The sequence below is a fragment of the Teleopsis dalmanni genome, chromosome 1 (genome assembly GCF_002237135.1).
Source record: "Teleopsis dalmanni isolate 2A chromosome 1, ASM223713v2, whole genome shotgun sequence".
Taxonomy (NCBI): Eukaryota; Metazoa; Arthropoda; class Insecta; order Diptera; family Diopsidae; genus Teleopsis; species Teleopsis dalmanni.
Window position 1 is genome coordinate 183,675,361 of NC_051846.1, and position 12,631 is coordinate 183,687,991.

The 12,631-nt window shown below is 27.6% G+C and overlaps 1 protein-coding gene across 1 annotated transcript in view; it reads left to right on the top strand.

The window, feature by feature from the left end:
* Window positions 1–11,847: 11,847 nt before the first annotated feature.
* The window catches only part of LOC119666874, a 76,801-nt gene continuing 76,017 nt past the window's right edge, over window positions 11,848–12,631 (top strand). Inside the window, exon 1 of the mRNA XM_038076153.1 lies at window positions 11,848–12,009. Coding sequence (XP_037932081.1) covers window positions 11,848–12,009 — 162 coding nt within the window. The remainder of the gene's footprint in view (window positions 12,010–12,631) is intronic.

Here is a 12,631-nt window from a genome sequence, read left to right on the forward strand (position 1 = left end):
TATTTGCTTGATACTTTCAAATTGCTTAAAATTAAAGCATAAATTGCTTTGTTGTTTGCTTGTCTGTCTGGCTGGTATTATGGCATTTTGGTATTTTGGCATTTTCCTCTCAGATACATTTTTGGCTGCTTTTTTATACGAAAATTTAATGTGTATTTTATGAGTTTTATGAATTTAATATTTTTCGTTATTATCCATTAATTCGGGTTTGATTTAAGTGTTGACAGCATTGTGCATTTCCGAAATTTCACCACATCATTTAAATTTAATTCTATAAAATTTTTGTGAAATACATTTTTACGGTTCTTATATATTTCATTGTATTCTTATCATTTTTATATTTCATTGTAATTTTTTAAAGATTTTTTTTTTTGTTCTTCGTGATTCTTGACCAAAAGCGCCGTAATTAAGGTAATTTAATATGTCGACTTATTTGTCTACGCTTGGCTTGTCAACTGTACTACTCTCCTTATCTTGAAATTATTTTTCTTGTTTTTGTCATTCATTATTTTTTTTTTTTGACTATTCATATAACATTATTTTTTTTTTTTATTTTAACATTTTTTATTTTTATTAATTTTTTTAAGTCATTTTTTTAGCCATTTTTTGGGTTCTTTTTGTTTTTTGCCGTATCTGTTAGAACGTTTGGCTTGCCCTGTGCTATGATGAGCTGTTTCTTATGAAAAATTAATGTTTATCAGTTGAGATTTCATTAAGTTCGTTTCTCTTGTATTTTATTTTAATTTTTAGAATTCATTTAATTTCAGCAAAGTCAAGAGAATGTAAAATGTTGCTTCATCATTATTTTTGCTGCCTTAATTAAGGTTCATGTTGATTCAGTCGGAACATTTACTGATTGTGCTCTAAAGCAATTATAATGATAAAATTACAAGTAAATTAAGATTCTTTCTAGATATTATTTATACACCCAAGTTTTTGTATTTTTCGCAATATACAATTTTTATTTAATATACTGCAGTAATACAAGAAAGGAGAATTTCATGGAATAGTAAAATATTATTATATATTATTCCATATAAATCCATTCAATATTACATTCCTTATTAATATACTTTCCCATAAGATGATTAGTTTTAATTAGATTGTATAGAGTTTTATTAATGAGTAATTAGATATTTTAACTTAAGTTTAGTAAAACCACGATACGACTAAGAGCTGAATACTTTCTTACGATACCAATTCCTTTAAATATACATTATTTTCTATGAGTTAAGTACTTCCCGGTATTAGGTACTGCTACGCTTAGCACTAGAATAGCAGCACTAGTAATAGCAATAACAATAGAATTGGTAAGAGATAAACTTATACATATTTTAACTCCATGGCATTGTGATTGTTAAGCAAAGTTTTGTTAGATTATTGCACAATTCAGCATATACTCTCAGTATTCAACACTTGTTTTTGGCAAAACACTTAGTACCGATACTCTTGTTTGGTATTAATTGGTGCTACGCTTAGTTGAGTTACAGCCCGCGCCCAGTTGCTCTCTTGTAACGCAAAGTTAGGTCAGATTTTTGAGTGTATTGGAAAATTAAGCAGAAGAAATGTTGCTTAGGCTAATCTGGCACTAATTCTGGGATACAGCTGATAGCTGCTGGCTAACATGGATCTCAAATGAATTCAAAACATTTACCTTCTTAAAGTCGGTTTTGTTTTTTGTAAGAATTTTAACTTTTATTTTGAGCCTTGATTTGTTTTTATATTTCTGTACGTATTTCGGCAAATTCGCTTTTGCCTTCATCTGTAGAACCAAGAACTAATGAGTACTTTATTTTCGTGTTCAAACCTTTATTTATTTACTAACTGAAGGAGTTACCTTCAGTTATCTACTAACTGAAGGAATTACTAGATAACTGGAAGTTTGGACCCACAATTGTACAAATTCGGAATACAGAATTTTGCTTTTCTGACAGCTTAGCAGAGAAAGAAATGTTTGAAATAAAGAGTAAGTTGGTAGACAAAATCAGAATAATGCATTTAAAGAAGATTTTCACTCTCCTTCCACTTCAAGTAAAGTTACGTCTGTATAGAATAGAAATGTATAAGAGATAGTTGGCATTAGACCTAATATAAAAAGGACGATCTACTTTTAGTAACAGTCATGTTTATAGAAATTTCTTGAGAGCTTATCTTATCAGTTTATCTTATGTTAAAAGGTTCTTATAAAATTATTGCAAAATAAATTGACACATAATTATAAATATAATTTGATAACATAGCATAGCATAGCATACACTTTTTTTATTAGATTAATTAGAGAAGAGCAATAAAACTCTATACCAGAAAACTTATCAAGTCGTTCATAACTATATGTCCATAATGTTGCCGATGTATATATTAAAAAAAAACCAATAAATTTTTTTATAGTAAACAAAAGTTTACAAATTCTATTAACAAATGCAGTGTTGCAAGAGATTATTTACACCAAATCAGAAACGTAACTATTTTTTTTTTTATTATCATCTTTATAATTCGATTTTTTTACATTCAAAATTTAACTCAATTAGTCTTTGGAAAACTTTACATTAAATCTGTATTTTACATTAAACTAAATTTATTACAATTTCACATACTTACTAAAACCTTCTTATCGCAAAAAACAAACAAAGCAAACAAGAATTATAAATTTAATAATAACATGTAAAAGTCACATGGTTGTATTGAGATTTTTTCAATTTATTACATATTAATAAAAATGTTTATAAGTTTGATTTTTCAAGAACTTTAGACTGAAATTTAAGTTTTGTACTAAAAAGTAACTGTAAAGGATGGCAATGTTTTTTAAGAAATATTAGAAAAGCTTTCATGTGTATCACTAAAAATAATATATGCAGATCTAATAAATATATGATTAAGTTGAATTTCTTGAAAAATGAACTTATTTAAGTTTTGTAGTAAGAAAGCACCCAATTTATCACATAAATTATAAATGGTTCTGTATCAATATATTACTATATGCTGATATATCAATTCTTTTCATGTTCAGTTATTATGGAAACTGCCTATAAATTTTGTTTTTCGATAATCGAACGTATTGAAGTTTTGCATTAACAGAAATATTATGAAAGCTCCCAGTGTATCACTAAAATTAATATATGCCGACTTAATAAATGTATTTACAACTTTGATATTTCGATAATCGAACTTATTGAAGTCTTCTATTAAAAATTACCTGCTAAGAATCGCAGTCTTTCGTATGAGATATTAAGAAATCTCCTAGTGTAACACTAAAGTTAATATATGCCGACTTAATAAATATATTTACAAGTTTGATTTTGCAATAATTGAAGTCTTTGACTAAATCTTAACCGGTGAGAATCGGAGTCTTTTGTAAGTGATATTAAGAAGGCTACCAATGTATCATTAACAATAATATATGCAGACATATATCACTTCTTTTCATGATCAGAGTTGAAAATTCCAGTTATTTATAATAATAATACAAAAACTTCTTTTACTGTTACTAACTCTTTATATAAGAGATTCAGAATTTAATTAAGAAATGCATTCAGTTACATGTATGCACCATAAAGTTCTTTTTGAAGACCACCGGCAGAGTTGCATTACAAAATTTATTCCCAATTATTAAAAGATTTCAAGCTCGATTTTAAGCAAAAGATCAAAAAAATATAACAGTCACGCCGCAAAGCAAACAAATTCAAAAGTAATGAAAAGTCCTTCAAAAAAGTATACCAGTGTGGCAGTAATGCAGTGCAAAAGTACAAAAGTACAAAAGTACCGAGATGCTTTAAATGAAAAGTGAAAAATTATTTCTTTCTTCAACTTTTGAGTTCATTTTATTACCCAAAATACTAAAATCCAGTAATAAACTGCATTTTGGCATCGGCATCAGCGTCAGCCTCAGCCTCAGCCTCAGTCTTGGTTACCTTAAAAGTAAAACATAAAAATTTTTACTCTCTTCACATTTTGTAAATTCTTTAAACCGCAAATGTACAACAGCCCCTCGCACCAAAGAACCGAAAGCATAAAAATGTACCGATGTACCGACCGACACATCCAAGCACATTCTTAAAGCGCACTTCCAAGGGGAATGAGAATTATAAGTGGGCGTGAAACTCGTGCCTTATAAATGGGAAAATAAATGTAATAAACTTTGCATGCCGCCATATAATTAATAACGGTAATATATTTTGCATATGCTAAGCTTTATGTATGTGTAAATACGTAGCTAAGCATGTAAGTAATCTTTTATGTAGAACTCACAATGCTGCCAACTTTAATCTTTAGTATGTATGATAAACCAGAAATCCGGCTAAAATTTGTGCCATTAATTTTTGGTAGCGGCAAGTTCATGGCTTACTGAAAGTACCACCGAAAGTACAAAGAGAAAACAATGCACAACAAAGGCGGGTTAAGAACAAAAAAAAAAAGAACCATACAAAACCACAAATTGGCAAAGTTGTTTAAAGTGCGCCAATAGTACCCAAAACTCAAACAAAAAAAAAAACAAAAAAAAATACTTATATATAATAAAGTCGAAAAAATCCCAATAAGGCATGCTTAAAGGCTGGCACACGCACACAATCCTTACGGCTAATAAGGACACTTCATGAAACCATGTAAAGCGTTAATAAATTAGTATGCAATGTCCTTGAATGTCTTTTATTATAATTTGAAAAGCACTTAATGCCACTAGTGGGAGCCTACTTTCCTAATAAACGTTAATTATTTCTGCACTTGCCACTAATTTTTGTTTGTCCTGAAAGGAATGAATTATGTATCTGAAGCGACGTTTCTTTGAATTTTGCCCGTGCATTGTTTATAAATTTTTCACCATGGAAAGCAATTAATATAAAAACTGATACATATTTTATTTTTATTAGATAAAGCATATATTATTATATAAACATACTAACCATATATTATCAAATGTTTTTGACAATAATTTCTTAACATAAGCATATCAAACCATTATATGTTTATACATAACATATATCATGTTTCAAATGTTTAATTTATTATGGGTAATTATTACTTTGCAACCAATCTAAACGGTGTGTTCATATATCAAAACTTCAACCAAAGCTTTTAGAAAAACAACGGCAACATAAATATTTCAAAATTCATATCTCGGTTGTGCTTATAGATATGAAATAATATTTAAAATGGCTTCAGATTTGTGCTCCTAAAGAAGTTGAATAGGTCATTTTATATTATTAATAGAAGTTTTGTAGAATTAATAGAAGGTTAATTCTATAAAACTTGCAATTGAGTTTGAAATAATTTATTTTAAGTCTCATATTGAGTCTAAGATACTGCAATAATCACAAAGCAAGTCTCAATTATAATGATAAATCATTGGATCTTAATTATGTAAATCTAACTAGATCATAAATCAAGTATCAACTGACACTGATCATATATAAAGACATTTTGTTTCTCATAAGTACAATAACAAATAAGTAACATTAGCTATACAAAAACCCTAAATCCAATCCGAAGTACTAGAGAGCATAATATACTATAATGTAAAGGAGCTGATTAATATCAATTCTGCTAAATCATTCGTCGTCATTTGCAACACAACTATTGCACAAGTTATTTATATTATTGCGTAAATTATTTATACTCAATAATCTATTGGCATACTTGAAATTAGAGGTCAATTCTCGTGTACGTCCTTCAAATAGTGGACTTTTCACAGCTGTTATTGAAGCAGTAAAAACAAAGTACTATTTCAGATTCTTTGTAGGCAACTAACGATATATTGCAAGTCTTTAAATGTTCCGATGATATTATGGTGAAAACTGCTTCGCTATATTATTCCGAATAGAATTATATTGATATATGTATGTAATCAACTTAGAAAAAGCTGATAGTTTCTCACCAATATATTTTAATCGTAGTCCCAGACCCATGACACCCAGATTTTTCTGAAGAGTAAATCAAGTTTACTATTAATCAATTGTACAATGTTTACTGTAATCAAATGTTTGGAAAACAAATAATTAAGAAATAAAATTATGATTAAAATATTACATATTATGTATTTAACAAATAATTTGAAATATTTGTTTAATAAGCTCCGTTAAATGTGGAAAATGTAGAAACATATTCTTGTTAAAATCAGTATCTTTCTAATTTTCCTAACTTTTGCTCCCTTTTCTTGCATTCAATATTTTTTTATATCACTTATTCATTTTTCTATATACCTTCTTCTTGTATTTTTTCTTACTTGCTTCGTCTGTCATTCTTTGGCTCTCCTTTTTTTACCTATTTCCCGCTTTAACTATCCATCTCTCTCTTTCTCTTGTTCTCTCTCATTTTCTCCTTTTTTTCTCATTTTTTTTTTCATATTTTTTTATTTCTCTCTCTGTATGTCTCTCTCTATCTCTCTCAATTCATCTCTTTCTTTCTCTTTGTCTCTGCCTTTCTGACTGGCCTTCTCCGTATTTTTCTTCTTTCTCTGCTTTTTTTCTCCCTATGTGTGTGTCTTTTTCTGTAAACTTTTACATTTTACATTTTTTTTGCTTTTTTTCTATCTGTGTATCTTTTTTTTCTTTTTTTTGTTTATGTATCTTTTATTTCTGCATTTTTTCCCTTTCCTTATCCCGCTCCTTTTTTTGTTACTTTATATTTACATCTTTGATTTATTTTACTTAATTGTCTCTCCTTTTTGTTTTATTCACAGTCTCGTTCTCTCTCTTTTTTATCTCTTTATATATTGTCCCTTCCTCTTTGTCACGCTTGTACTCACTCTTATATTTTCTGTAACTTTTTTTCTTACTCTCTCTGTATTATTCCCATTTTCTTTACTTATTTGGATATTCCTCTTTCTGTCTCTTTCTCTCTCTCTCTCTATTTATTTCCTTCTCTCTCTCTCTCTGTCTCTATTTCTCTGTCTTTCTCTCTCTCTGTCTCTCTATCTCTCTGTCTTTTTCTCTCTCTCTCTCTCTGTCTTTTTCTCTCTCTCTCTCTCTCTCTCTCTCTATTTTTCTTTATTTTCATTTTTGTTTGTATCGTTATTTTCATTGCTAAAGCAGTTAGTGCAGCATTTTGTTAGAAATATTTGTCCTTCGATTTTTTTTGGCAAATTTGAAAATTTGGCAGTAATTTTAGTAGAACTTGGTAGATCTTTTATTTGAACATCTTACTCTAACTAAACATTTAATTTTTCGATTTTTTTTATATCGAAAAATAGAATGTTATATTCTATTTTTACTTTCTTTGTATTTTCATATATTATTTTTGTCCTAATTTAATGATGACTTTATATAAATAAATTTATTACACTTTTTATATTTAAAAAAATAAAACAATAATAAAATTTTTATTCATTCCTTTCAACTATATTATTAAATCTGGTAATAATAATTAACAATTATTTTAATTATAGAAGCTATTTAAATAACTATTAAAACTTTCAACTACAATTCATTAGCAATAATTGTTGATATTAAAATATTAATTGGGTGAAATGAATTTTAATTAAATTATTTTAATTAGTTATGTTTAATTTTTAATTTTTATTGCTATGCATTATTTAAGCATTATTAAAAATAAGTGTAGTTAATTAAGAAAAAAGTTTCAATATTGCAATTTGAAAAGGTAAATAAATATTTAAAAAAACAATTAATTAATTAATATTTTCAGTATTTTTAAAACCAACTTCAGTTGCATTTTCTAAATGAGAAAAATTTTTTACTCAACCACAATATAAATTTTTATTTTTATTTTCATTCATTGCTAAAAACGACTAGCACCGCCAACTAACAATAGATAATTACCTTTAATTACAAACTATGTGCTACTATTTTTGTAGTTTGTAGTATATTATATACGTATTTTGTTAGTTTGATATTCAACATTTTCGTTTCAACTTTTCAGATACAAAGGAAGGGAAAACTCGCTGGATATTTCGAATCTGACTTTTGTCTTGTTTTTTTTTTGTTTTTGGGTCTGTTCAAAAATAATTTTCCTATTACTTTGGGTGTGTTTGGTAGTTAGCGAAATAACAATAATTAACTGTCATAAAGCTAAAACCGAAATGCTTCCATTATTTCACTAAAAATGATCACATATTCGACGGCTTTAGTACTCGTAGAAAATGCGAAAAAATTATATGAAATTTCAATGTTCAGGTTAGTGCACTATTGAAGCCCACACAAGCAAAAGTTTTATAGATACGAGTTTTAGTCATTGTATGAATATTGTTTATATGGAAAAAGTTTAGTATTTTATTTTTTACAACTGCAATCGTTAATTATACGATACACACAATGGTGGCAACTTTTATGTCAAAGATACTACTTATTAATTAATATGGCAACTACTGTATATACGGAGTATCTATATTGTTTTGTCTAATTATAGTAAATTTCAACGCTATGAATGAACTATACTATTAAAATGAAGAAAAAAAAACAAATTTTTTTTATATACAATAATTACTTTTGTATAATTTTTATAATTTACTTGCCGGTATCTGTATCTGCCATCAATTTCTAGCACTGAGCGCTTCTTTTTATTATAAAAAAAAAATTTTTTTTTTATTTGCATTGCCTGACACTGTTGTAAAAATTACAAAAATTATAAAAAGTTATGGTAAATACAAAAAAAAAAATTATTGTGTAGATAAATAACATTTGCACTCGTTGACAAAATATCATAAATTATACAAAATAAGCGACCGCACCATATTGCACGGGTCGGGTACGTGTAAAACTGTCTGACTACATGAAAAATTTGTCAGTGCTTTTCGCTGATCCCTCATCCCTGTCACAAGTGTTGAAAAATAGTTTCTTGTGTGCGACACGAGCTGAAGTTATGTTTTGTTATGGAATTTTGTAACCGACTAATTAATGACAAACTTTATTATACTCTAAATTATAGGTATATGAGTGTGGAAGTATCTTACAGATACAAAAATTATATTTTCAGTAATACATATGTGAGTAAAGGTCTTTAGGTAGGTAGGCGCATGCAGCTATGTTATTTTGACATATGCGTATTTAAATTTTAGCTAAAGTTGTTAGTCTTGTCTTATTACTAATAAAGTTTGTTTCAAAAAAAGACGATGTTTTATAATTCTTAAAAAATCATTTATAAGTATGATATATAGTATGAATTATAAGTACAAGGCCTTATAATTTTAACATACGCACATTGGTAACATATGTATATTAGTACTATGTGAGAGAAGCCTCATTCGTTGCCACAATATTTCAAACAAATTTAATGCCCAAAATCAAATATTGCCAGCAGTAATTAATTTTTGGTGTGACTTCGTCGGTTGGTTGCTAATGTCAATGTTACTGCATTTTGACTGCAGTACATGGCCGTTACGAGCTCCAAATGACAGCTGTTAAAACCAATTATGTCCTTTTAAGCGCAAATTTTGCTGTTGTTGCTTGTAGAAGTGAATTTTATGCATTTTTGCATAATAGTGTAAAATAGCTAGATACTTTAAAATTTTCAAAAATATTTAAACCTGCCATAAATAAGAATATTCTATAAATTGAAAATATTAAAAGTACTTTATGGAAATATATTATATTAAACATATTTGAGCAGTAAAAATCTAATCAAGGAAAGCCGATCAGAACTGGCCAACAGAAAAGGAGTTATGTTCCATCATGACAATGACACCCCACGCATATCTTTGATGACTTAGAACAAATTGACGGAACTTGCTTCGGAAGTTTACACAGTTTACACACTACACAGTTTGTAGCTCATACATTTGACTACCAGTTATTTCAATCTCTGCAAAGCTCTCTTAATGGTAAAACATTGGCCTATTGTAGATGCGTTGAAAGCCTATCTAAAAAATGATATTGCTGAAATAAATGTAAACTATTATACAGAAATATATTAATTAAAATCAACTATAACACCACACTATTATTATTTACATTTAGTTGAAGTATAAGAAATGCAATAAAATATTGCCGTATTGTAGTGCTACAAATAAGCACTTATTTTATAAATGGTGATAAAAAAAATTTATTTGAAATAGAAATATTAAAATGTAGTAAATGAATATGATATACATGAACTGAATGTAACCTTTTAAACAGAATTATATTAATTAAAATCAACTATATTATCCCAATATTATTATTTATATACAACTCAAACATAAGAAATGTGAGAAAATATTGCTGTAAAAAAGCATTATAGTGCTACAAATAAGCACATATTTTGTAAATAGTCTCAGGAAATCCGTTTAATACACAAATATGGTATTGTTGAAATGTAAAAAAATTTTTTGAAAAATTAAAATATTTTTTTTATTATATATATGACATCCTATATGTGTACATCCTGAAAGAGATCAAAGGAAGAACTAAAATAGTAAGATATTCTCTTAGGGTTATTTGTAAGATGCTGTATGTCATACCGTATGGCATATTAAACATGCAGAATATTTGAATGATGAATTTCGGCTAACAAAAGAAAACCCGTGAAGTGAATTTTGATGAAATTGTATATTTAACCTCATTGTAAGTTCCAACCAATATTTTGAAATAAAAATTGGTTCCAAAGTTTAAATATATGAACGTTTTTTACATTTTGTTAGAAATCACAAAATTCTACATGCAATTAAGATAATCGAATAAATAAAAATAAAGTATGCTTTAGACGTTCTCAAGTCATAATTGTGGATAAAATTATAAAAATCAATATATAATAAAAGAGTAGCAGAGTTCAAGCATTATATTGAAATTAAAATTTGATTTAAATCTCGACAGAAAGACCATTTGAGTTAGTTTTATTTTTGGAATCATAAAGTGGATAGCACAAAATATAGTAACGACTGTAGAAGAATTTGGAAGTATGTTTTAGACGTTTTAGCATTTGATCAAAATTTAATTTACAAAATGATTAACCCTGTATATTCTAAAAAGTATAGAATATTTCATTTAAAACTAACTGTGCTTTAAACATCTCAATCATCAATTGCCGGAAAAATTTTGCAATCCATAAGTAGTAAAAAGTTTTTATTATTTCCAATATAGAAAAATCATGCAAATATAGCCTAAAAACAATAGAAACTTATTTAAGTGGAAACGGTTTATAAAATTTATAATAACATCTTTTTTAATAAAATGAAACCGAAAAAAGTTTTTATTAAATAAAAATAAAAAAAAAAATAAATATTGAGCTACTCAATTAAATAATAAAAATCTTTTTGTAAAAAATTCTGAATACAAATAACCGCCCTCACCCCGACTTTTACTTACCGGCATTTCAATTTGTAATAAAATTAAAATTTGCAAAATAATCTCAACATTATAGAGTGTGTGCATTGGGATTGTTTTACACTTCAAATATAAAATACAAAAAAAAATAAATGCAAATTAAATTTAATAGTTTCCTTTAAAATCAGGAATTGAATATCTAACTGCCTATCTATTTTTCTCTCTATAATTGGTAAAATAGAACCACACACCATGAATAGACTAAATTTTCAAATTTAATTTTCATTGTGGGAGGTAGAAACAGCTGGAAAGCGGTTTTATAAACTATTAAACTCAAAACAGCGAAATGGTAATTAAAAGATATACCATATTTAAGAGGCGCAGACTTCACTGAGTACTTATACATATATATATAAACTACATATAGTAGTATATATATAAAAGCAATATGTATTAACAAATGTGTGTCAATTACATTTGAATACGCTGAGTGCCATTTATGAGGCATCGAAAATTGTTTAGAATTTTAGTAATTTGCAAATGATTTTGCTGCAAACTGAGCAGCAAACGTAAACTTAAAAGAAAAAAATAATAATAATGGGGCTGTCATCGCGAATCGTACACTCTCAGCAGGTGCTTTTTATTATAATTTTTTTTCAATATGGCATCATCGGAAAAATATGGAATAATTGAGCACAGCATGGGTTCGTTACTGAAAACTGCAATTTATGCAGATTCGGTGCGGTTAAGTGCAACACAGCAACAAGCACTAAGCTTTGTACTACAATTGGTTGCACCACCATTACCGGTGCCAATACCAGCTGTAGAGCAATTGCAAATTATGATTATCAACATCATCACAGCATCACTTGAAATGTGCTGAATCTGAAATAAAAGAATATATCAAAAAATTGATTTTTAATTCTAAATTAATAGAAAACAAAGCATTTATAAATGTCAATAACCACAACATAGCAATTATCGAACACATTTTAATAATAGAAAAAATCATGAAAAACGAATTTGTATCTCAATTAAGCAACAAATCACACAGATGGTAATCTTTTTCGCTCTACCGCCCAATCGACAAAAGGTTAACAGCAATCATAGTACAATCGCTGCTTACAATTATGCATTTTAGTTTAATCTTACAAAAAAAAATATTAAAAGAATTAGAAAAAAAAAATTAACAAATTAAAAAATAAAATATTTTAAAAGCATTCAGTGCAGAATTTATTCTAAAAAATATATGAGTATTGTATTTACAACTTGGTATGGGTCAAAGCGACCTTCACAGTATATCTCCAATACAATCGGTGAATATCTTTGACTTCAGAATTATAGATATTTTTGAATATTAAATTCGCTTTTACTTTGTTCAGTCATCGTTTCCATGTTCTTTCTCTTAATCTGGACTCATCTTGTTTCCACTGTAGACGCCACTG